General features: G+C 42.7%; 1 protein-coding gene across 2 annotated transcripts in view; it reads right to left on the bottom strand.

The window, feature by feature from the left end:
- Window positions 1-26,496, bottom strand: part of NASP (nuclear autoantigenic sperm protein) — a 31,015-nt gene that overhangs the window by 2,620 nt on the left and 1,899 nt on the right. The window contains exons 2-12 of one of the 2 annotated variants that reach the window (XM_021096740.1): window positions 20,807-20,857; window positions 12,166-12,276; window positions 10,743-10,823; window positions 8,783-8,892; window positions 7,135-8,118; window positions 3,220-3,299; window positions 2,830-2,915; window positions 2,642-2,715; window positions 909-1,097; window positions 628-794; window positions 52-108 (exon numbers count right to left, since the gene is read on the bottom strand). In XM_021096740.1, the coding sequence (XP_020952399.1) occupies window positions 52-108; window positions 628-794; window positions 909-1,097; window positions 2,642-2,715; window positions 2,830-2,915; window positions 3,220-3,299; window positions 7,135-8,118; window positions 8,783-8,892; window positions 10,743-10,823; window positions 12,166-12,276; window positions 20,807-20,857 (1,990 nt within the window). The remainder of the gene's footprint in view (window positions 1-51; window positions 109-627; window positions 795-908; window positions 1,098-2,641; window positions 2,716-2,829; window positions 2,916-3,219; window positions 3,300-7,134; window positions 8,119-8,782; window positions 8,893-10,742; window positions 10,824-12,165; window positions 12,277-20,806; window positions 20,858-26,496) is intronic. The other variant, XM_021096741.1, reaches the window with a different exon arrangement.

Raw genomic sequence — 26,496 nt, forward strand, 5'->3', positions numbered from 1 at the left:
GACAAAACCAAGGCTCATATGTTAAGTGACAAAAATCACCGGAATACCCACCATGGCGACGGAAGAGCCTCCTCCGCTCGGAGTAAAACCCGAAGTCGAGCTTTCCACCTGCGCAAAAGAGGACAAACCCCAGTGGGTCTGGGTCCCAGGATAGAGCCCACCAGCTCATCCATCTACCAGCAACTACGACGTCCAATTCTAGTGCCTTCCACAGACGAGCAGTATCATTTACCCCACACTGTCACCCATGCCTCCCACACCCCCGGTGGGGCCTTGGAGGGTAGAGAGTAAATAAATTAATATTCGAGCAGCCAAAAGCAGAGCCAGGCAATCTGGGCTTAAAAGCCTTCACTATCTCTCTATACAAAGGAGTTCTCAGATAAGGGAGTAAGTCTGCAATAAACAGCAATTTCTGTTTGTCTTATACTGTCAGAAATATTTTAACATATAGGTACCAATATCCCCATTTTAGTTACTGAGTTCTCACATTCCTGCTGACCTCCAGCTCCCTGCAAACCAAGTCATGAGTAAGATTTCTAGCAAATGGAACACTAACACCATGATAAAGGCCCTCATGATACTGAACATGCTATTATCAAAACATTAATAAAAGGAAACCAAACCAACCAGAGTTGCTTTCAGAGCCAGTTCAGCTACATTCCCGCTCCGCTGGGACTCCTTTGCATCCTCTATCTTCTCTTTAATTTCTGGGAGCAGCTCCTTCAGCTCCTCAATTTCTTTCTCATATTCAGCAGGTGATCCTTCGGCCTCCTTCATCTGCTCATTCAGTACAGCTAGAAAGAAAAGGCTCAAGTCATCAGTAATAGGTACAAAAGGAGCCTTGTTTTTTAAACTGCCAATCACTGGATCCATCAAAATCACTGTGGAAACAGCTGATGCTCACTCACCCATTCTCTTCTCAATGACTTCAATAGACTTGCTGAACTGTGTCACGGCTTCATCATACTGAGAGTTGTACCCATAGGCCAAGCCCAGCTGGTAGTGGGTCTCTGCAAGCAGTCGATCATGGGCTTCCAGGTACTGCTCCTGCAGGTTTAGGCAAGCCTGAAACTCCTCCACAGCTTGGACATAATTTTCTAATGAAGGGAAAAAGAGCAAGCAAATGGACATGAACATGTATAATAGCTCTTTTTCTGTAACTTTTTGGCTGCACCTAAGGAACATGCAAGTTCCCAAGCCAGCAATCCCACCAGTGCTGCCAGAAACAAGCTAGATCATTAAGCCCCTGTGACACAGCAGGAACTCTAATACAGAATATTTCTAAATTCCAGACCCTTCTGCAGGAATACTCCATTTTTTTTTAAGTGGTATCTCACTGTAGTTTATCTTTTTTTATAGACTTCACTTATTTTTAATGGCTGTACCCATGGCATATGGAAGTTCCCAAGCTAGGGCAATGAATATTAGCTGTGGACCTATGCTGCAATAACACTGGATCTTTTATCCCGCTGTGCTGGGCCACTGGGCCAGGAATCGAACGTATGCTTCCACAGCAACAGAAGGATTTTTGGGGGTGGGGGCTACAACACACACCAGTGGCATATGTAAGTTCCCAGGCTAGGGGTCCAATTGGAGCTACAGCTGCTGGCCTACACCACAGCTCATGGCAATACCAGATCCTTAACCCACTGAGCAAGGCTAGGGATTGAACCCGAATCCTCATGGATACTAGATGGGTTCATTACTGCTGAGCCACAACAGGAATTCCTGCAATTGGACTCTTAACCCACTGCGCCACAATAGGAAGCCCCACTTTTCTTTGTGACATCTCCAAGACCCTTGACTGAAAAAATATCAGAATGACTTTAAAAAACCTACAGAGAAGTTCCCATCGTGGCTCAGTGGTTAACGAATCCGAGCAAGAACCATGGGGTTGCGGGTTTGATCCCTGGCCTTGCTCAGTGGGTTGGGGATCTGGTGTTGCCGTGGCTCTGGCATAGGCTGGTGGCTCAGTGGTTAACGAATCCGAGCAAGAACAATGAGGTTGCGGGTTTGATCCCTGGCCTTGCTCAGTGGGTTGGGGATCTGGTGTTGCCGTGGCTCTGGCGTAGGCTGGTGGCTACAGCTTCAAACAGACCCCTAGCCTGGGAACCTCCATATGCCATGGGTGCGGCCCTGGAAAAATACAAAAAGACCAAAAACCCACAGAGAGATTTTCAGTTACAGTATATTTAAAAAGAGAAAAAAGGAGTTCCTATTGTGGCTAAGTGGTTAGCGAACCTGACTAACATCTATGAGGATGTAGGTTCGATCCCTGGCCTTAAACTCAGTGGGTTAAGGTGAGCTGTGGTATAGGTCGCAGATGTGGCTCAGATCCCGTGTTGCTGTGGCTCTGGTGAAGGCCAGCGGCTACAGCTCCAATCGGACCCCTAGCCTGGGACCCTCCATATGCCATGGGTGTGGCATTAAAAAAGACAAAAAGATCAAAAAAAAAAAAAAAAAAAAAAGGACTCCATTGCTTTAGGAACCATAGGGAACCAAGAAAACCCCCTACTGTCCATTTAAAGCCAACTGCCCACAGTTTATGAACAACTGAGCTGGGTTTTAAGAAAGCAGAGGAAGAGTAAGGCAGGGGCATATGAGTGTGTTAGAGGGGAGAGTAAAACGGAAAATGTATTACCAGATTCAACACTAACTTCTCCAAGTTTAAGATGTGCCTGTGCAGCATAAAGCTGAGCTTCTTTGGTGTCTTGTCTGAAAAAAGGAAACATAAATCAGAAACCTTAATAGAATCTGTCCAACCCTAACTGCTTTCTGTTTTCAACCACCAAGCTCCCAACCTGAGTCTACAAGCACCAAGAGTTTTACCTTTTAAAAATGATCTTTGCTAAATCCAGCATATCCCAGGCAAGCTCTAGGTTTCCAATCTCCTCCTCTTCATTTTCTTGAAGAGACTAAATATCCAAAGCATTGGTATTAGGCAGAAGCACAAGAAAGACATCTTTCGATTACAAATCTAAATGTTTAATTTAGAAGGGGGGGAACACTGATTCTACCCCATAGCATCCCATTAGGTCAGTAATAGTTAGCAGTGGTATGTTGCGACCCCTTGCGGTCAAATGATCTCTCTATTCCTGATGAATAAAGGGTCTCCAATCCCTAACCAAGAAAAGGCTATGGGTGATAATCATGCCTATGCTAGAATGAGCCACAGTCCTACAATAAGAAAGCAGATGATGATGGTGAACAAATATTCACCTTGTTTTCAAGAACCGAATCACTTGGTATTTCTTCAGCCTTGTCATTTTCTTTATCCTCTTCTTCTGAGCCCTCGGTTTCTGTAAGCAAAAATTCTTCAGTATTGAGAATATTAAGGTATCTATTAAGATATTGAGATATACGGTCTGATCAGAGATTCCAATAAACATTTGTCAAATAACCTATATTCTGAGGTAGGACAAGCCAGATACTAAACCAAAATCAGTGAACATCTGAACCGGATATAAATATAAAGCCAGTAGTTAACGGTCTAATTCAAATCTAATCCAGTCTTAAGGCTGTATAATCTTACAGCGTCTATGGTTTTGACCTTCAGTGATTGACAGGCTGAGTGTTTCTCTTCTAAAAGGCAACTTGGGCAATTTAGATCAAGACAGATTAGCTACTGGCTCTTACTCACTAGCTAGAAGCTCCCATCTACTCAGCCAGAAGCAAGGAGTTGGCAATTCCAACCAGTGTTCCTGGTGTCTTTAAGCCAACTGTTAGATAATACTAATAAGGCCAAGAAAGTACCAAAAGTTAAATCACTCCAGTCCATTTTGGGCAAGAATGCTCGAGACTAGCTTCCCCACAACAGATCTGTGGAGAGAAAAGCATAGCCTTTACCACCTCTCACCAATGAGCATGCCACACACTCCAGCCAGCTCTAGCACGTACCGCGTTTGAGTGAGGGATCTTACATTACTTTACCCCAGTACCATGCTGACATCTGCAACCGCAGTTCACCATACTAACAAACACCAAATAGTGTTTAGTGACAAAACACTAAATACTGCCTGTAAGGACAGGCTGCTAATAAATAGCTCCACATACCACCTCAAAATTCACCTCAAGTTCAAAATGTCAAGTTATTAAAATGGGCTTTTAGGGTACAAACAGTTCATGAATTGAGTATAAAGAGCCTATCTCTGCCCTCTAAGCATTTTTAACATCAGCAAAAGAGCTCAAATGCTGTCTCCTAACTAAAGTGTGGCAGGAATATAAGTATAGAAATTAGGTCTTAGAGCCAGAGCTATGAAGTCAGGTTAAAGGACTTTCACCTATCAAAACTGCTTCAGGACGAGAAAAGCACAGAAAAGCCCTATAAATTAGTAGGACACACCACAGCTAAGAACTAGTTACAAACAAATTAGAATTTGTGTCTATGGCAAACAAACCCTGTTTTATCAAGTGTCGTCTTTTCTTCCTGTTCACCGTATAAGTTAATGCTTCTGAAATGTAAGTCCCAACCACCACATAACCATTTATCTTTCCATCCCCAAATTTCGAGATGGTTTGTATACTTAGCTCCCTGGTATTAGACGAGATAGTTTCATTGACTCTGATAGGAAAGCCTGTTCTCCACCAGAAGTTATGACAGGCGAGGCAGATCTTTCTATTTCTCATAATACTCAAAAGAGGGGAAAAAAAAAAATCACCAACAACACACCCTATCTTGGAGTTCCCGTCCTGGCAGTCCTGGTGCAGTGGTTAACGAATCCGACTAGGAACCATGAGGTTGTGGGTTCGGTCCCTGGCCTTGCTCAGTGGGTTAAGGATCCAGCATTGCCGTGAGCTGTGGTGTGGGTCACAGACTCAGCTCGGAGCCCACGTTGCTGTGGCTCTAGTGTAGGCCAGTGGCTATAGCTCCAATTCTACCCCTAGCCTGGGAACCTCCATGTGCTGAGGGCGCAGCCTTAGAAAAAGGCAAAAAGACAAAAACAAAATAAAACAAAAACCCTATCTTCCCAGACTGCAGGAAAAACTGACAAAAAACCTCTATGTTCTTCTTAATTATCTGCTATCTGTCCTATTCATACTAGAATGACAGAAGGTGATATCTAATTTGGCATAAAATACTTAGTTATTTGGAGTCTTGCATCAAATTTTTAAATTCTTACAAGAGTCTGAGAAAAATACTGGTTTCTTTTGAGGAATCTGCACCACCTTCACAGACTGGTGGCAAGAGAACTAGGAAGGCCATTATCTTAACACCTTCCAAACCTGGTACCCTGTACCCAAGTATTAACGGAATGCATTATTTGCCTCAGTAAAGAGGTATGTTAAAACACTTTCTAAGCTTCTTTGACTCTTTTTTATGGTATGCCATCCTTCAGAGAAAAGGAACATGTTTTTGGTGATCTTGTAGACTCTTTAACACAATATGGACAGAACTACAGACACCAGAAGAATGACTCTTAAAGGCCAAGCAAAGGCAATCTGCTGAGCCTCTGGTTATTTTAACACTCACACCACGTGAGGAACTACTACAGACTGACCAGCACAGTCCAAGCTTGGCCAAGCTTTATGCCTAAAATAGTAAAGTTCTGTTCACTTGCCAAACATATAGCATGACAACTAGAAAATAGGCCCATTACCTTTTTCAGGGATAAGGAGAGCCCAAGAGATGGCAGGAAATGGTATTTCAAGAGAAAAACCTCTAGTAAAAGTTCTACAAGCTAGTGTTACCACATAGATTTCTAATCAGAAGGGGACGACAAATGCATTCAAGTCAGATCTAGGGTCAGATTAACTGTTTGACCCTAAACAAGGATCAGTTTCCTTATCACTGTTACACTGCCTGCTACACAGGCATATCCTGGGACCAAAAGCAATGTATGTGTGAGAGCTCTGACAATGTTACTTGTGACTCAATTGAGTAGTTTTTCAACAAACTGTGGAGAAATAGGCATCTCTATTATCCAAAGTCCAACTCTTAAGAGAGCTAGCAGAGCCTTTTACTACTCTAGCTCATTATCATTAAAGATCAAGACATGGACAGTTTTTTTTTTTTTTTTTAATTGAGGAATGCAATTCCATGCTTTTTCTATAAAGATCTCCTCAAACCCAATAAGCAGCCCAGTGGTGCTACCATTTAGCCAATTCACTTCTGGTTACCATGCCTGTGCTGGCTGGAGTACAGGGACCTGCACATAGGTAGAAGGAAGTTTACCAGAATTAGCTACCAATACTGATAATGAGTCTGAAAATCTAGGAGAACTGGAAGTACTTCATTGTATGAAATAACAGTTGGAATGTACCTCCGATTATTAATACCACCGTTAGATGAATCTCTTAGACAGTAGAATCCTCAAATGATAGTACAACTCAAGTCAGACGTGCCAATTATGTAATTACTCATTAGAGGCTTATACATCTTGATGAAACTGAATCACAATTAGACCAATATGCATCCACGCTTAATAATATCCTAAGTAGCAAAAAATTCAGATTAGCAGCCAAAGCAAGCATGAAATGAGTAGGGGGAAATGGCAAGAGGGCTTAACAGGTTTTCTGCTATCTTTTGGAGGGGGCTAATTTAACTAATGTGAATAAGCCTCTAAACACTTCGAGACTAAAAGGTTACCAGATTCCTTGGCTCTGGTGATAGAACATTCAAGGGTTAACGAACTACCCCTTCACTCAAATGGCATGCCTGCTTAAGTGTATCAATTCAATGGATTCTACTGCTCTAATCCTGCTTCCTAAAGCACAGAAAAAGGAACCATGTGAACAGTAAATAAAAAAATCCAGAGGCATGCACGTGAGCATCCATTCAGCATTCTCTGCCAGCCTTGCCCACTATCTCCCTTCCCGCCCTCCTCACCAGCCAGCTTTATTGGCTAGCATGGTGCATCAAGTTACTGATATGGCTAGCCAAGTCTCCGAAGTCACAGAAAGGCCTATTCTGCAGTTAGTAAAAGCGTTAGTTTATAAGCCAGCTAAAGAAGACTTGCTTTTCGTGTCTTGCTCAACTTACAACCACCTTCTTAAACTATCCCGATTTTCACTTAGCCCTGTCCTAGTCCAAAGGCAGACGGAAAATCCTGAATGGAAGGCTGACTTTTACCCATGATTAGTGAGTCAAATCCAGCATGTACTCCACCCACTGCAGCTCTTGTATGTCCCGGTTACCTTCACCCTCTTTCATCTGTTCCTTGTCTTGTGTTTCTTCATAAGCAGCTATCTTAACTTTGTCTTCAGGGGATTTCTCAGTAGCCCCCTGGGCTACCTCAGTCTCCACCCCAACTCCAGCTGCCTCCGCCTCTTCTACAGACGGCTTAGTCTCCTCCCGGCTAGGAACCACCTCTGCCCCGACCTTCTCCTCTAGTCCCGAGCCAGCTGGTGTCTCCGGCGGAGCCTCTGCATTAGTCTGCGGCTCAGTGGGAGTGTGATCCCCTGCAGCTGACGGTCCATTGACTGCACCATCCTTGGGGAGAACTGGGGCCTCCTGCCCAGGCTCCTCAGAGACCTCTAACCCAGCTTCTGGAGCTGAGGCCTCTGCAGCCTGTGTTGTCACCTCTGGTGACTCTTCAGCAGGAGGCAATTCTTGCCCTACCAACTGCTCAAGACCAGCCTTTCCTGGCTCATTTTCAGAGGCAGCTGCCTGCTCCTTTGGCTCATCCCCACCCAGATCCACTGGCTTGACTGCTTCTATCGCTACTGCAGCGCCCTGCTTTTCTAGAGTCACAACAGGCTGCTCTTCTGAAGCTTCTTTTGGATTCTCCTCTATGCTCACAATTACTTCTCCCGAAACCCCCTTTTCTCTGCCCTCTTCTTGGATGTCAGTTCCAGAAAATGATTTTCCTTCCTCAGCATCTGGTGCTTCCTGTTCTGGCCTCGCAGGAGTGACTTCTGCTTCATTCAGTCCTTCCGCAGCTGCTCCTTTGACATCTTCAGTGGTTTCAGCGAACTGATCTGGAGTTGACTCAACTTTGTCCTGTAGTTTCTCTGCAGGCTCACTTATATCCATATCTTCTCTTCCACTCTTCTGCATTTCAGACTCCTGTTCTCTATCCTCCATGTCAAGCTTTACCAGTGACTTGTCTTCTGTTTTTTTGGCTTCTTTTTCTCCCATGGCGTCATAAACCTGTTCTCTCAACTCTTCCCTTGCTTCCTCTACATGGTTAAAGAACATGAAGCATAAACATGTCTTCGAGTTTAATGATAAAGGCATAAATGGAAACTAAAAATACATTCCCTTTAAACCCTCAAACAGCCTGGCTTATGTTTTAGCAGATGGCCTACAAATCTGCCCCCTTGAGAAAAGCAAAGGCAAAGTCCCAGCTAGAAGAGCAACTTACTGCAAAAGAAACCCAATCTCCTTAAATTAGCTATTATTTCACTTGAGCATTCTGATTATCAGTTAGGTTAAGAGATGCCAAGCTTTACATTCTCCTCTAAACACTATACAGACCTCCATCCAACATATAAAACTCAGAGAGAAATTAACATTTGATGTTCTTAGACATAAAAAATATAAGAGCTCCAAAAGCACTGTCATTAAGATAACTGAGCTGCAAAGACTTTTTAAAACTTACAACAGAAAAATATTTAAAGTTGTTGTAATATTTTAAAAATCAGATTTATTTAGGAAATTACGTTAATCCCCTTACAAAAGCCCGCTGTCAGTTTAGGTAATCAGCTGTCTCCCCTGCAGTCTCCACCAAATGCAGGTGTCACCCCAGGAGAGACCATCCAGGACAAGGAGAGCCCTATTTCCATCATTTGTAAACAAGAATAAACGTCACGTCTCTTGGATGCCACATGCAATTCCACATACCGTCTATGTTATCATTGTTTTCTACCAGAGACGATTCCTCGGTCTTTTCTCCTTCTTCCTCTTCCACATGCACACCTTCCAAGGCATTTCCCAACACACCGTTCTCCATCCTAGCAGAACACAAGGAGAAAGCACTAAAGGCTATGACGAACCTATCAATCTCTGTAAGACAGAAAACTGTAGTCATATATTATAAGAGGAAGCCAAATACAGAGAATATGAACCATAAGCACTCAGGAAAGAAAAGCAGTAATCAAAACATCGAATATAAATTAAGGCTGTAAGAGCACTGAAGGAAGTAAGCATACACTTTTATCCAGCCACCCAAAAAAGCACTGATGACGCTCTTATCAAAAGGGAAAAAGTATTTCACAAACTTATCATCCACCCATAATTCTCGAGACAGCCAAATACATTCTGACAAGATTTTCATGATAAAACCTCAGAATGCTCTACTAAATGAAAAAACTTACCAGGCCTGAGATTAAATACATCACAGATTATTTGCTAGTTTGCACATTCTTGATATATTTTATTCTCGTGAACAAATTCTGCTGGAAAATACATTACTTCCCAACAGTTAAGATCACTTTTGGGAGTTCCCGTCAGGGCACAGCAGAAATGAATCCAACTAGGAACCACAAGGTTGTGGGTTCAATCCCTGGCCTCGCTCAGCGGGTTAAGGATCTGGCGTTGCCGTGAGCTCTGGCATAGGCCAGCGGCTATAGCTCTGATTAGACCCCTAGCCCGGGAACCTCCATATGCCACAAGTACAGACCTAAAAAGACCAAAAAAAAAAAAAAACCACACCAAAAACAAACAAACGAAAAACCACTTTTTAAGGCTGGGCATGCTGCATAGGGAGGTTGCCAGGCTAGGGGTCGAAATGGAACTCATGGATACTAGACAGATTCAATCCCACTGAGCCATAATGGGAACTCTAAGAGTGCTTTTAAAAGTTCTCTCTAAAAAAAAAAAAAACCCAAGATGCTGGCATTCCCATTGTGCTTCAGCACTAACAAACCTGACTAGTATCCACAAGGAGGCAGGTTCGATCCCTGGTCTTTCTCAGTGGGTTAAGGATCCTGTGTTGCTATGAGCTGTGGTGTATGTAGGTTGTAGACATGGCTCAGGTCTCATATTGCTGTGGTTGTGGTGTAGGCCATCAGCTGTAGCTCCAATTAGACCCCTAGCCTGGGAATTTCCACATGCCGTGGGTGCAGTCCTAAAAAGACAAAAAAAATTAATTAAAAATACATTAAAAAAATCCTCTCTCTAAATTGGACTTTGATAAATTATTAACCAATGGCAAGATCTCTGCTTCTGATGACCAGAAATGTCAAAACCTAAGTATAGGAATTCCCGTCGTGACGAAGCGGAAACGAATCCAACTAGGAACCATGAGGTTGCGGGTTCAATCCCTGGCCTCACTCAATGGGTTAAGGATTCATTGCTATGAACTGTGGTGTAGGTCAGACTCGGCTCAGATCTGGAGTTGCAGTGGCTGTGGCTCAGGCTAGCAGCTGTAGCTCTGATTAGATCCCTAGCCTGGGACCTCCATATGCTGAAGGTTCCACCCTTAAAAAGCAAGCAAGCAAGCAAACAAACAAAAAAACCTAAGTATAACTTTACTCTTTGTATCGAGTGCTTTTTAAAACTTGCATCAATCTGAGTTCCCCAGAGGCCTGGTGGCTAAGGATTCAGCATTGTCAGTGCTATGGCTCAGGCTCATACCCAGACCAGGGAACTTCTTTATGCCCTGGATGTGACCAAAAACAAACAAACAAATAAACAAACAAAAAATCCAAATCAATCTTTCATGCTCCATCTAAATCCTCTTAGTAAAATCAGTCTCACTTAGCTCATGTGTAAGCTGGTACACAATCGTAACAAGAAACTTTAAATAGACCACCGTGTGATACAAAATATACTACATGTAAGCTTGGCTTGAAAGACATACCTTGCCAATTCTAGAAGCGATTTCCCATAGAAAAAGAAGGCTTCTCCACATTCATTAGCTGTCTCACCATACTTCTTACCTCTGAAAAAGACAATCAACAGCTAAGATTTGAATTAACATCTAGTCTAAAACATTTTTTCTGTTTCTTCAGCTATGGTATTTCTTCTATAATTCATCTTTCTTTTTTTTTTTGCCTTTTCTAGGGCCGCTCCCTCGGCATAGGGAGGGTTCCCAGGGTAGGCATCTAATCGAAGCTGCAGCCACTGGCCTACACCAGAGCCACAGCAACACGGGATCTAAGCCACATCTGTGACCTACACCACAGCTCACGGCAACGGCAGATTCTTAACCCACTGAGCGAGGCCAGGGATGGAACCCGCAACCTCACGGCTCCCAGTCGGATTCGTTTCCACTGTGCCACGACGGGAACTCCCACTGCTTGAAGATTAACTCATACTCTCTCTCTCAGTGTACAAACTCATTAGCATCTTTGGCTAGGGAACTATATCCGATCACTTGCGATAGAACACAATAGAAGATACTATGAGAAAAAGAGTGTACACATAAATGTTTAACTGGGCCATCTTGCTGTACAGCAGAAATTGACAGAACATTATGAATCAACTATAATACAAGAATTTTTTAAAAATCTTTGGTTAAAATAAATCACTTTCGAGGCACTAAAAGGTAACCAGTCCCCCCAAGACATACACGTATATTAGGGCCACCTGTTTGTTAACTCCCAACGTCTAAGCAGTTCAACAGATAACAAAGGTGCCAAGGATCTATGAGTAATAGGGTGACTACTCATCAAGGCTTGCTTAGGACTGAGGAGTTTCCATGGACACAGAAATCCCACTCTTAAAATTGGAAAAGTCCCCAAACTGGGACAAACTGGTCAATTAGTGGTGACAGAAAAAAAACTACCTCGGGGGAAAAAAAAAAAAAAAAAAAACTACCTTGGAGTTCCCGTTGTGGCTCAGTGGTTAACGAACCTGACTAGAATCCATGCAGGTTTGATCCCTGGCCTTGCTCAGTGGGTTGAGGATCCGGTGTTGCTGTGAGCTGTGGTGTGGGTCGCAGACACGGCTAGGATCCTGTGTTGGGTGGTGCAGGCCGTAGCCAGCTATGACGTAAATCGGCAGCTATGGCGTAAGCCGGCGGCTATGGCTCCGATTGGACCCCTAGCCTGAGAACCTCCATGTGCCAAGGGTTTGGCCCTAAAAAGACAAAAAAAATATTACCTTAACTGAGGAAAATCTAAGTTGAAGCTGGTCAGTGATATGTAATTTTTAGATACAGGAATAAACTCATACGTGACAAATCAAATCTTTTTAAACTCTTGCTCTTCATTCTTTTTTTCCCATAAAACAATTTTCTATGACTCAAATTTATTAGGAACATCACAAAACACAGTACTTACAGAAGACTAGCTGCTTCTTGGAAGGCATTGACAGCAGCTGGAATATCTCCCATCACCAGATGTTTCTGTCCTAAACCCAATAGTTTCTTAGCTTCACTATCCACATCCAGACTGTAAGGAAAAAAGTTTTTTCAACGTCAGTAACTTTTAAAATCAACACTTTTGTAGTATCTCCTACATTTAAACCACATTAGTTTAATTTCTTTAAATAAACCTCTGAACTATTCTGGCAAAGCTTAGCTAACCTACACTTATTCATCACTACAAAAGCAAAAAACATCTCAAAAACGACATTCTCAAAGTATAAGAAGAACATCTACTTTGAAAGGTTTATCTGCTCACAAAGACTATACTGTATGTTACAATAAATTAAAAAACCATTAAAGGAGTTCCCACTGTGGCTCAGTGGTAACGAACCCAACTAGTAACCATGAGGACTCAGGTCTGATCCCTGGTCTTGCTCAGTAGGTTAAGAATCAGGCACTGCCACAAAGTTTGGCATAGGTCACAGGTGTGACTCAAATCCCACAGTTGCTGTGGCACAGTGCAGCCTTTGCAGCTCCAATTCAACCCCTAGCCTGGAACTTCCATATGCTGCAGGTGTTGCCCTGAAAAAAAAACAGGGGGGAAGAAGAAAAAAAACTAAGTTCTACTAGCAAAAAAAAAATTAAATCCAGATGTATTTATGTAAACAGGGCAAAACGCAATGATCAAGATGACAGCGTGATAACAGCATAGATGAAGGCAAATAGGTCACATAGAACAGAGTATAAAAACAGATCCACACATGCGGCTTACCCGAGGTCCTAGGCCAATTTAGTGGGCAAAGAATAATCTTTTCAACAAATGGTGCTAGAATAATTAGATATCCCACACAAAAATGAACCTCAAACATTTACTCCACACGACATAAGGATCCGATGTTGCCACGAGCTGTGGTGTAGGTCACAGACGCGGCTTGGATTCCGCTGTGGCCCTGGTGTAGGCTGGCGGCTACAGCTCCGATTAGACTCTGAGCTTGGGAACCTCCATATGCCACGGGTGAGGCCCTAGAAAAGACAAAGACAAAGACAAAAAAAAAAAGGAAAGAGACAATGATACAAAAAGATAAAAGGCGACTCACAGACTGGCAAAACCCAGTCTGACAAAGGCTTTGTTTACTGACTAAAAAACCCTTACAACTCAGTAAAACAAATTATCCTATAAAAATGGGTAGATTTGAACAGATACTTAAGCAAGATATATGAACGGCAAATAATCATATGAAAAGTAAGATGCTCAACGTTCGTCATTCAAGAAATGGAAATTGAACTCATACAGAGACACCATTACACCCCCAAGAGAATGACCAGAATGTAAAGACGGACCACCTCAAGTGGGACAAGATGTAGAGCAACTGGGAACTCCTGCACTCTTCGGAGGAACATAAACTGGCACTATCACTTTAGAAAACGGATTGGGGAGTTCTCCTCGTGGCTCAACGGAAACAAATCCGACTAGGAACCATGAGGCTGCGGATTGGAATTCTGCCCTTGCTCAGTGGGTTAAGGACCCGGGGTTGCTGTGAGCTGTGGTATAGGTAGCAGACATGGCTCAGTTCTGGTGCTGTTGTGGCTGTGCTGTAGGCCAGCACCTATAGCTCTGGGAACCTCCATATGATGCAGGTGTGGTCCTAAAAAAACAAAATGACCAAAAAAAAAAAAAACAAAAAAAAAAAACAAACCCAATTTGGGAGTTTGATAAAGATAGATATATAACTACCATGATATCTAGCCATTCCATTCCTAGGTATTATAACCCAAGAGAAATCAAAAGTATATAGGCTCATTAAAAAATAAAAAAAAATTTAAAAAAACACATACACGAATATTCATAGCAGCTTTATAAGTAGCAGCCAAAAGCTGGAAACCCAAATGAATAAATTGTGGTATATCCACACTATGAAATACCAATAAAAAGGGATATATTATTGAAATACATGATAACAAAGATTTCAAAATAATTATGCTGCATCAAAATGTCAAACCAAAAAAAAAAAAAAATACACTATGATTCTATTTAGATAAAATTCTACATAATGCAAACTCAAGAATTCCCTGTGGCACAGCAGATTCAGGATCTGATGTGTAACTGCAGTGGCTGGGGTTGCCACTATATTGAGGTTTAATCCCTGGGCTGGGAGCTTCCACAAGCCATGGATGTTGTGAAAAAACAAACAAAAAAACCATAAAGAAACTGAGGTGTAGAACTAAGGACTCCAGGGCATCTATCTGGACAAGACTACAATTCAAAAACACACATGGACGTCTATGTTCACTGCAGCACTATTCACAATAGCCAAGACATGGAAACAACCTAAAGGTCCATCAACAGATGAAGGGATTAAAGATGTAGTACATATACACAGAGGAATACTACTCAGCCAAAAAAAGAGAATGAAATAATGCCATTCACAGCAACATGGATGTAACTAGAGATTATCATACTAAGTGAAGTCGGAAAGAGAAAAGACAAATACCATACATCACTTGTATGTGGAATTTAAAATATGACACAAATGAACCTATCTACAAAACAGAAACAGACTCACAGAGAAGAGACTTGTGGTTGCCAAGGGAAAGGGGGCAGGGAGTGGGATGGACTGGCAGTCTGGGGTTGTAGATGCAAACCACTACATTTAGAATGTAAAAGCAAAACAAAAAAAGAAAAAGGTGTGGCTCAGTGCAAACAACACTGACTAGCATCCAAGAGGATGCAGGATGGAGGTTCCATTCCTGGCCTCACTCAGTGGGTTAAGGATCCCAAGTTGCTGTGGAGGTCACATAAGCGGCTTGGATCTGGCATTGCTGTGGCTGCACTGCTGTGGCTGTGGTGCAGGCCAGCGGCTACAGCTCCGATTCAATCCCTAGCCTGGGAATCTCCATATGCTGCCAGAGCAGCCCTAAGATGACAAAAAATAAAAAATAAAAAAGTGACAAAGCCAGAATTTCCGTTGCGGCGCAGTGGAAATGAACCTGACTAGTAACCATGAAGTTACAGGTTCAATCCTGGCCTTGCTCAGAGGGTTAAGGACCCAGCGTTGCCATGAGCTATGGTGTAGGTCACAAATGCAGCTCAGATCCAACACTGCTGTGGTGCAGGCCAACAGCTACAGCTCCAATGTGACCCCTAGCCTGAGAACCTCTATATGTGGCAGGTGTGGCACTGAAAAGCAAAGAAAAAAAAAAAGCAGCCCACAAAAAAACAAACAAAAGTGACAGAGCCAAAGTTCCCACTGTGGCTCAGAGGGTTAAGAACCTGACCAGTAGATACAGATGTGAGGATGCACATTCAATCCCTGGCCTTGCTCAGTGGGTTAGGGGTCTGTTGTGGCTGCAGGCTGTGCCATAGGTCACATCCGGCTTGGATCTGGTGTTTCTGTGGCTGTGGTGTAGGCTGACAGCTGCAGCTCTGATTCAACCCCTAGCCTGGGAATTTCCACATGCCATGAGAGCAGCCCTAAAAAAGACCAGATTAAAAAAAAAAAAAAAAAAAAGTGACAAAGCCTTTTGGCCTGGGCAACTATAACAACAATGGACGCTTACTATGTGCCATGTAAGAATTTTAGCTACATTCACATTCAATCCTGCCATCTACGTCATAAGGCTGTTCTTATCCATTTTATAGATGTGAAAACTGAGAACTAGTGGCAGAGATTTTAAATCTATACCATTTAGATGAAGAATTATAGGAGGTTCCTTCATAGCTCAGAGATTAATGAACCCGACTACGATCCATGAGGATGCGGGTTCAATCCCTGGCCTAGCTCAGTGGGTTACATATCTGGCATCACCATGGCTGTGGTACAGGCTGGCAGCTGCAGCTCCAATTCGACCCCTAGGCTGGGACCTTCCATATGCCACAAGTGCGGCCCTAAAAAAAGCAAACAAAAACAAAACAAACTACATAACATTGCCATTTACTGGGATAGTCAACTGAAGATGCAGGGACTCTTTATTTAGTTTGGACATGTTCATTGTTTAGTTCTGGACATGTTCATTGTAAGAGGCCAATGAACCTCCAAGATAATAAAGGGAAGAAGAGATGCAGCAGATGCGTGGGGACTAGAGATACAGATGCAGTGTCATGTGCTTAAAGCCAAAGGCCTGAGCTCCAGTGGGGGAGACTACCTAGGGAGCAACTCTTAATAAAGTCATGGGACTGAGCCCTGGGAGAATTCCAACATTAAAGGTAGGGGAAATGATGGAGAACCAACTCCCCTTACTCCTCTTCCCAAAAACAGGAGTAGCCAGTAAGGGAAATCAGTCAACAGAAAATAAAACAGCATCCCAGAAGCCAAATGAAGAAACGTAAAGAAAGAAGTAATCGGAGTTCCCACTGTGGCGCAGCAGAAAGGTGTCTGACTAGGAACCATGAGGTTGCGGGTTCAATCCCTGGCCTCCCTTAGTGGGTTAAGGATCCGGCATTGCTGTGAGCTGTGATGTAGGTCCCAGAAGCTGTTGCTGTGGCTCTGGTGTAGGCCGGTGGCTACAGCTCGGATTAGACCCCTAGCCCGGGAACTTCCATATACCGTGGGTGTGGCTCCAAAAAGAAAGGGGGGGGGGAGGCAAAGAAAACCACAAAGGGTTGAAAATGGAAATACATGTGGCCCTCTTTTTCAAGCCAACCATCAACCAAGGATTAAAAATATTCAGGGGGAAAAAAAAATTCCAAAGAGCATAATCTGAACTCGCCACACACTGGCAACAATGTACATAGCATTTTCATTGTAATTACAACCATTTACCTTGTATTAGGTAATATAAGAAATCTAGAGATGATTTAAGGTATACAGGACTATGTGTGTAAGTCATTTGCAAATACCATGCCATTTTATACAAAGGATTTGAGAATGCACAGATTTGGATACGGGGGAGGAGGGTATCGTGGAACCAATGCCCTGTGGATACCAAGGTACTGCTCTGCTCTACTTAGTAGGCTGAGCGTACAGATACTAGTAGCTGATACAGCCCAGGTCGCTGCTTTGGTGAGGGTTCAATCCCTGGCTGGGAAACCTCCATATGTTGCAGGAATGATGGCAAAATTTATGTTACGTGCATTACCCCACAATTTATAAAACAAACCACCATCAATCTCATCAGCAATCTTTAAATACTGGTATATGGTCAAGCTCACAGCAATCAATACAATTTCCAAGTTCTTAAATTAATTTTCATTTGAGGAGTTCCCATCGTGGCTCAGCAGAAACGAATCCAACTAGGAACCATGAGGTTTTGCAGGTTTGATCCCTGGCCTCACTCAGTGGGTTAAGGATCCGGCATTGCTGTGAGCTATGGTGCAGGTTGCAGACACGGCTTGGGTCTGGCATTGCTGTGGCTGGGGTGTAGGCCAGCAGCTGTACCTCCAATTGGACCCCTAGCCTGGGAATCTCCATATGCCATGGGTGTTGCCCTACAAAGCAAAAAAAAAAAAAAAAAAATCATTTAAAAGCTCAAACTCATTCACTGACAATAGATAATTTTGAGTTGCTTCCCTTAAAGTGACAGGCTCACTTTATTCATTTTTGAGAAATCGCCTACCAAATACCCAAGTGTGAACAATCAGTCTGCCTGTTTGTTATTCTTCCAAATCCAGAATTCCATGAAAAATTTAGTTCTTAATTCAAATGGTCATGCAAGCACTTTTCCTAAATAAAACCATCTTACCTATTTCAGTGTGTAGAAGAGGCATGCATACTTCCCATTTGTCACAAAGAATACTATAAAGCCATGTAGTGAAAGACTGGAAATCCATTTCTCCACTTGGATTGCTTCATCATGAACGTGCCTGACTGAAATGGTGAGGAACACAACTACTCACACCGCCTTGAGCTGCTAAATAAAGGGCCCGCAGGTCTATTCACCATTAGCGCCAATGCTAACACCCTGGGAAGAGGCAAATGCCCTTCCAAATACAGAAATAATTTTGCTTTCACGCAATCTCTGAAAGGGTCTTTGGGACCCTCAAGGGTAGAGACTACATGTTTAGAACCTCTGAGTAAGAACATGGACCCACATACAACAAAAAAGAATGTGTGGGCATATGACATACATATTTTTTTGTCTTTTGTCTTTTTAGGGCTGCACCTGAGGCATGTGAAGGTTCCGAGGCTAGGGGGTCTAATCAGAGCTACAGCTGCCGGCCTACACCACAGCCACAGCCACAGCAACTCAGGATCGAGCCACATCTGCAACCTACACCTCAGCTCATGGCAACACTGGATCCTTCACCCACTGAGCGAGGCAGGGGATCGAACCCGAAACCTCATGGTTCCTAGTCAGATTTGTTTCCACTGCACCACGATGGGAACTCCTAGTTGTTACAAATTTATGAGACGAGCCATGCTCTTTCCAACCCTCCTCATGTTTCTCTCAGATTACCATGCTCCTCAAAAGACCATAAATGCTTATAATATTGAAAATCACATATCAGCAGTATTGCAGAGATCAAGTGAGCCTAGCTACATTTATGCCTTATGCTTGGTCTTGGGATATACGATGGTATATCCCAAGAGTAACCCTCTAAAAAAGGTTATTCGAATGTGGTTAGGACCAACTCTGAGTGGTACTCCTTCCACTCAAAACAAGACTTACTCAGAGTTCCTGTTGTGGCTCAGTGGAAATGAATCCAACCAACATCATGAAGATGCTGTTCAATCCCTGGCCTCGCCCAGTGGGTTAACCATCCAGCGTTGCTGTTGCCGTGAGCTGTGGTATAGGTCACAGATGCAGCATGGATCTCGAGCTGCTGTGGCTGTGGTGTAGGCTTGCAGCTGTTGCTGTTTCAACCCCTAGCCTGGGAACATCCATTATGCTGTGGATGCAGCCCTAAAGAGCAAAAAGCCAAACCGAAACAACCCAAACAATCAAACGAGACTTACTCAAAGCACTACATGGCATTTGTAGAAGACAGGTTAAACAACCAAGACAACAAGGGAATTTAAGACCACAATGTGGAAAAAAGTAAATAAAACAAATGAAAAACTTACAGACTCTGAAAAAGAAACAAACTCATGGACATGGAGAACAGACTCATGATTGCCAGGAGGGAGGAGGGAGTGGGATGGACTGGGAGTTTGGGGTTGGTAGATGCCAACTATTGCATTTGGAGTGGATAAGCAATGAGATCCTGCTCTCTGGCACATGGATCTATACCCGATCACTTGTGATGGAACATAATGAAGGATAATGTGAAACAAAGAACATGTATATATATGTATAACTCGGTCACTGCTGGACAGTAGAAATCGACAGAACGTTATAAATCAGCTATAATGAAAAAATTTTAAAAATAGGAATTCCCATTGTGGCTCAGCAGAAATGAACCCAACTAGTATCCATGAGGATGCAGGTTTGATCCCTGGCCTCGCTCAGCGGATTAAGGACCCAGCACTGCTGTGAGCTGTGGTATAGGTCACAGACTTGGCTTGGATCTGGCCTGGCTGTGGCTGTAGTGGAGGCCGGCAGCTACAGCTCCCATTCGACCCCTACCTAGCCTGGGAACTTATATATGCCACAGGTGCAGCCCTAAAAAGAAAAAAAATAATTATGAAAAATATATAAAAATAAAGAAAAAAGGAAAAACAAGACATGCAAATATTCTGCAGAAGGACTAAAGAGAATTTTTTTTTTTTTTGGTCTTTTTTTGTCTTTTGTTGTTGTTGTTGCTATTTCTTGGGCCACTCCCGCAGCATATGGAGGTTCCCAGGCTAGGGGTTGAATCAGAGCTGGAGCCACCGGCCTACGCCAGAGCCACAGCAACGCAGGATCCGAGCCGTGTCTGCAACCTACACCACAGCTCACGGCAACGCCGGATCGTTAACCCACTGAGCAAGGGCAGGGACCGAACCCGCAACCTCATGGTTCCTAGTCGGATTCGTTAACCACTGCGCCACGACGGGAACTCCTAAAGAGAATTTAGATCAGTAATTTTCAACCTAAAGTGAGCTTAAAAATTATCAAGAAGCTTTGTCAAAACAAGCATACACTCAATGCTTAAATGAAATCTCCAAGAATACAACCCAAGCATTTACCTTTCGGATAAGCTTTCTCATTTATTATGCTTACCTCTGGTTAAGACCCATGGCCAATATCGAGATGGGCAAATCACATGGAAATACATATGAGCTCAATATAAAGTTTAGAACTTTTCAACTAGACTAACAACAAAATTGAAAATGACAATATTACAAAACAGAGATCTAAATCAGTAGAAGCATGCAAAGAAATATGTCAGCATCTGCTAGGCACATTGTGTACTAAGTAAGAAGCATAATTAAATAACTCTTGGGAGTTCCCGTCGTGACTCAGTGGTTAACAAATCCGACCAGGAACCATGAGGTTGTGGGTTCGATCCCTGGCCTTGCTCAGTGGGTTAAGGATCCGGCTGTGGTGTAGGTTGTAGACGCGGCTCGGATCCCATGTTGCTGTGGGTCTGGCGTAGGCTGGCAGCTGTCGCTCCATTTAGACCTCTAGCCTGGGAACCTCCATATGCTGCAGAAGTGGCCCTAGAAAAGGCAAAAAGACCAAAACAAATAAATAAATAACTTTCCATTATCTATGTTCTCGATATAAATTTAATTGCACCATGTAAATAATCTTACCTCTCCACTTTATCTGCAGACGTAGAAGGAGCAGGGGCATCTTCTTCAATTCTGTAATGAAAAATTAAGGGGGAAAAGTTTAAATGGAGGCTATTTTAAGACTACAAATTTAACAAATTATAGGAGTTCCCGCTTTGGCTCAGTGGGTTAAGAATCCAACTGCAGTGCCTCGGGTATCTGTGGAGGCACAGCTTCGATCCCCAGCCAGCAGAGTAGGTTAAAGGACCTGATGTTGCGGCAGCTTTGGATTCAATCCCTGGCCCAGGAACCCATATACCACAGTGCGGCCATAAAAAATATAAAATTAAAAAAAAAAAAAAAAAAAGAAAGAAAGAAAATATAAAGCCGTAAAAGGAGTTCATGTTGTGGTGCAAAGGAAAAGAATCTGACTAGTGACCATGAGGATGTGGGTTCGATCCCTCAGCAGGTTAAGGATCCAGCGTGGCTGTGGCTGTGGTGTAGACCAGCAGCTGTAGCTGATTCAACCCCTAGCCTGGGAACTCCATATGCTGCAGGCATGGCCATAAAGAGAAAAAAAAAAAAAAAAAAAAAGAGAGAGAATGCACTATTTTTTATATTACAATATATGCAATCCTGAAAAGTCTCACATTCTGTAAACTGCTAAGTTTGTTTTTTAAAAAAGCAAAATTTCCCAGAATATTCATCTTCTGAAGAGTATTAGTAAATGTCTTTCAAATATTTCACAGTTGTGTTTAATGAAAAACTCCAGAAACAATGACCAAGTCAGCAGCTATAAGTAACCGGTAGCACCTAGACTGAGTTCCTGAAAGTCCATTTCCCACTAAAAGGAACCACGAATCCATTGAGAAATAACTGACTCTAAGCCAGGGCAGGCTAAGTACAAAGGTGAATCTGGGACAATTTCATACCAGAAAGCAACAAAACTATATCTACTATTATTTAGGGTATATATATATTTATTGTTGTGTGAAAAGGAATTATAAAGTAAAGGTGGGGAATCCAGGGTAAAGCATAGGAAGAGTTTTTAGAACTACTTTTTCAACTTTTCCATAAATGTGGTGTTCTGTAATAATTTACAAAATATTTAAAAGCACACTTAGGAGTCAAACTCAACAAAATCCCAAAGAAAAGAAGGCGACAAGAAGGGACAATGTGACAATCCAACAAAGATAACAACTGCAAGTGGGAGTTCCCGTCGTGGCGCAGTGGTTAACGAATCCGACTAGGAACCATGAGGTTGCGGGTTCGGTCCCTGCCCTTGCTCAGGTACCGGCATTGCAGTGAGCTGTGGTGTAGGTTGCAGACTCGGCTTGGATCCCGCATTGCTGTAGCTCTGGCGTAGGTCGGTGGCTACAGCTCCGATTCGACCCCTAGCCTGGGAACCTCCATATGCCGCGGGAGCGGCCCAAGAAATAGCAACAACAACAACAACAACAACAACAAAGAGAGACAAAAGACAAAAAAAAAAACAAAACAAAACAAAAAAAAAAAAACAAAACTGCAAGTGATTGAAAAAGTTCAAAGTATGTTTAAATGCATGAGTTCTCAATGACACAAACAAAAACTCATTAGTCATCTTTGGCGATGATAGGACATACAACTCAACATCAAAAAAACAAGCAACCCAATTAGGCAGAACTGAACAGACATTCTTCCACAGAGGATATGCAGATGCGTAAAAGGCACATAAAAAGATGCTCACTGGAGCTCCTGCTGTGGCGCAGAGGAAATCCGACTAGTGTGCCTGAGGATGCAGGTTCCACCCCTGGCCTCACTCAGTGGGTTAAGAATTTGGCAATGCTAAGAGCTGTGATGTATGTCACAGATGCGGTTCAGATCTGGCATGGCTGTGTTTGGGACCTAGGCCAGCAGCTATAGCTCCGATTTGACCCCTAGCCCGGGAAACTCCATATGCCTTGGGCATGGCCCTTTAAAAAAAAAAAAAAAAAAGATGCTCACTACTGCTAATTGTCTGGGGAATGCAAATCAAAACCACAATGAGTTATTGCCTCACACCGGACTGAATGGCTACCATCAGGCTACCATCAAAAAACCGTACAAATAGGGGAGTTCCGTCGTGGCTCAGTGGTTAACAAATCTAACTAGGAACCATGACGTTAAAGGTTCAATCCATGACCTCACTCGGGTGCCTTAAGGCTCCAGTGGTGCCGTGAGCGATTAGACCCTTAGCCTGGGAACCTCCATATGCCATGGGTATTGTGCTAAAAAGCAAAAAACAAAAAAACAAAAAAACCTACAAAAAACAAATACTGGCGAGGATGTAAAGAAAAGGAAACCCTTGTTCATGTTGGTGAGCATGAAAATTGGTGTAGTCTCTGTTTGAGAAACAGTAGGAATGTTTCTCAAAAAACTAAAAATAGTACTACCATATGACCCAGCATATATCTGGAGCATATATACCTGGGCATATATCCGGGGGAAAAAAAATTCATTCAGAAAGATATAAGCACCCTACTGTTCACTGCGGCATTATTTACAGTTGCCAAGACATGGAACAATCCAAGTGTCTATCAACAGATGAACAGGTAAAGAAGCTGTGGTATATATACATATGTATTACACACACACACACACAACGGACTACTACTCAGCCACAAAAAGGAACAAAATCTTTCCATCTGTGGCAACATGGTTGGACTTGGAGGGTATTATGCTAAGAGAAATAAGTCAGAGAAAGCTAAAAGCATGATACCACTTATATGTGCAATCTAAGTAATACAACAAACTAGTGAAAAGAAGTAGACTCAGAGAAACAGAGAACAAGAGTGGTTATGGGGGGATGGCAGTGGGAGGTTCAAACTACTGAGTGTGAAGACAGGCTCAAGGATGTATTGCAAAACACAGGGCCAAGGTCCCGTCATGGCTCAGCAGTAATGAACCTGACTACTGTCCATGATGATGCGGGTTCGATCCCTGGCCTTGCTCAGTGGGTTAAGGGTCCAGTGTTGCTGTGAGCTATGGCGTAGGCCAGTCATGGCTCAGATCCCCCCTGGCTGTGGTGTAGGTCAGCAGCTGTAGCTCAATTTGACCCCTAGCCTGGGAATTTCCATATGCCCTAAAAAAAAAAAAAAAAAAAAAGAAAGGAAAGAAAAAACCCACAGGCCCAATATTTTGTAACAACTGCAAAGGGAAAGTAACCTTTAAAAACTGTCTAAAATATTTTTTAATTTTTTTTTTTTTTGCCTTTTCTAGGGCCGCTCCCGTGGCATATGGAGGTTCCCAGGCTAGGCGTCCAGTCGGAGCTGGCGAGGATCCAAGCTGTGTCTGCAACCTACACCACAGCTCACGGCAACTTAACCCACTGAGCAAGGCCAGGGATTGAACTGGCAACCTCACTGTTCCTAGTCAGGTTCGTTAACCACTGAGCCACGACGGGAACTCCTTTTTTAATTTTAATAACTGCAATTGATTGAAAAATTCCAAATATGTTTAAATCCATGAGTTCTCAATGATGCAAACAGGAAAAAAAAAAACCTCCATTAGTCATCATCTTTGGAGAATGACAGAGCAATGCATTATTTTGAAAACTGATAAAGGTAAAGAATTTACCCTCCTTGCAATACAATTATACCTTAAGTAGCTTTCAGTACAAGGTCTTGAAGTCACCTCAGTTAATACTTAGGAACTCGGAGTTCCCGTCGTGGCGCAGTGGTTAACGAATCCGACTAGGAACCATGAGGTTGCGGGTTCGGTCCCTGCCCTTGCTCAGTGGGTTAAGGATCCGGCGTTGCCGTGAGCTGTGGTGTAGGTTGCAGACTCGGCTCGGATCCCGCATTGCTATGGCTCTGGCGTAGGCCGGTGCCTACAGCTCCGATTCGACCCCTAGCCTGGGAACCTCCATATGCCGCGGGAGCGGCCCAAGAAATAGCAACAACAACAAAAGACAAAAAAGACAAAAGACAAAAAAAAAAATAAAAAAATAAATAAATAAAAACATACTTAGGAACTCTACAGACTGCCACCATTCACTTGCTATTAGTTAAAATCCTTGCCTCTTTTCTCTGCCCCCTCATGGGTTGTCACCTACACCCCAAAGGTAGTATTTGCCTACATAAGAACACAGACCACTTACAAACATGCCCCAAAGCACACCAGAGCTCATACCAAGGACCATTACATCTCGAATGAGAGCTAAGAATGCTGTTAGCTGTGGTGAATGGAGATGAGGAAAGAACAGTGGGAAAACATGAAACTTTTGAGTACTAATACCTCAGAAACAATAAATTAGAATTGGAGTACATAGAGCAAGAAAATTAGACATACCAGAGAACAAAGGAAGCTGTGGGAGGTAAGAAGGATTTCCTGGGAGTTTCCTGGTGGTTAAGCAGGTTAAGGATCTGGCATTGTCACTGCTATGACAATGAAAAGGAGGTAGAAGAAATGGAAGCAGCATCAAAGGAAAACAAAATTAAGGAGGGAATGTCTGATATAAGATGCAGCAAAAGGGTTAAGAACTAATTAGAAGCCTAAGAATGATGAAGACTAATTTAGCATTTAGACAACCATTACCTTTAGAAATGTTGTTTAAATAACACAAAAGGAGAGAAGCCAGATAAGATAGGCTGAACAAATATGAATATTCTCACACTTGTCCAATTAGTTTGTGATCTGATGACCAGGAACTGACATCTTATTCATCTTTGTACCTCTAAAACCTAATATATTAAAATATACATAATGTACAAGCAATCAGAAGGGAAAAAAAAATGGAACCCAGGAATGAAGACCCATTATCTAAAGAAATCTGTCTATGAAATAAAGAAGCAAAGACAACTGAATAAACATATATAACGCTTTCTGTGTTTTTCAAAGCATCCCTCTTCAGAGTTCCCGAAGTAGCTCAGCAGGTCCAACTAATCCAACTAATATCCGTGAGGATGCAGGTTCGATCCCTGGCCTTGCTGTGAGCTGTGGTGTAGGCCAGCAGCGGTAGCTCCAACTCAGCCCCCAGCCTGGGAACTTCCATATGCCACAGGGTTTGGCTGTAAAAAGAAAAATAAATTTTAAAAGTTATTTAATTAAAAAAAAAGTTTTAAGGTACACTTACAAATAAATACAAGCTCAACAACCTATGATATCAACCTATGATAGAATAATGAAGTGTGGTTATATTCATACAAAGGAACACTATACTGCAGGAAAAAAAATCACTAATATGTAATATGGCAAGTCTCATAATGTTGAGTGTAAGAGGCCAGATAGAACATACTGTACCTATGAAGTTCAAGAACAGACAAAACTAATCTGTAATGTTAAGTCAAAAAAGCTATTTTTTTTGTCTTTTTAGGGCCACACATGCAGCACACAGAAGCTTCCAGGCTAGGGGTCAAATGGGAGCTATAGATGCCAGCCTACACCAGTCACAGCAACTCAGCAGTGTCCACAACCCATACCACAGCTCACCGCTGAGCCATGACAGAAACTCCACAGGAGAGCTACCTTTGATAGGAGTGTGACTAAAATGGAGTTTCTAAGTTCCCTAGACCTGTTTTGTTTCCCTTTGTGAAAATTCACTCAACTTTACCATGTGCGCATTTTGTAATATGTCATATAAAAGGGACTCCTTTAATGTGTCAATAAAATGTACTCCTTAACCACACTACACTACACACTGTTTTCCTCATCTTGTCGTCGTCCCGCCCCCACTTTTTAGGGCTGCAGTGTGTCATATGGAAGCTCCTGGGGTA

This window comes from Sus scrofa, chromosome 6 (genome assembly GCF_000003025.6).
Source record: "Sus scrofa isolate TJ Tabasco breed Duroc chromosome 6, Sscrofa11.1, whole genome shotgun sequence".
In the NCBI taxonomy this organism is placed as follows: Eukaryota; Metazoa; Chordata; class Mammalia; order Artiodactyla; family Suidae; genus Sus; species Sus scrofa.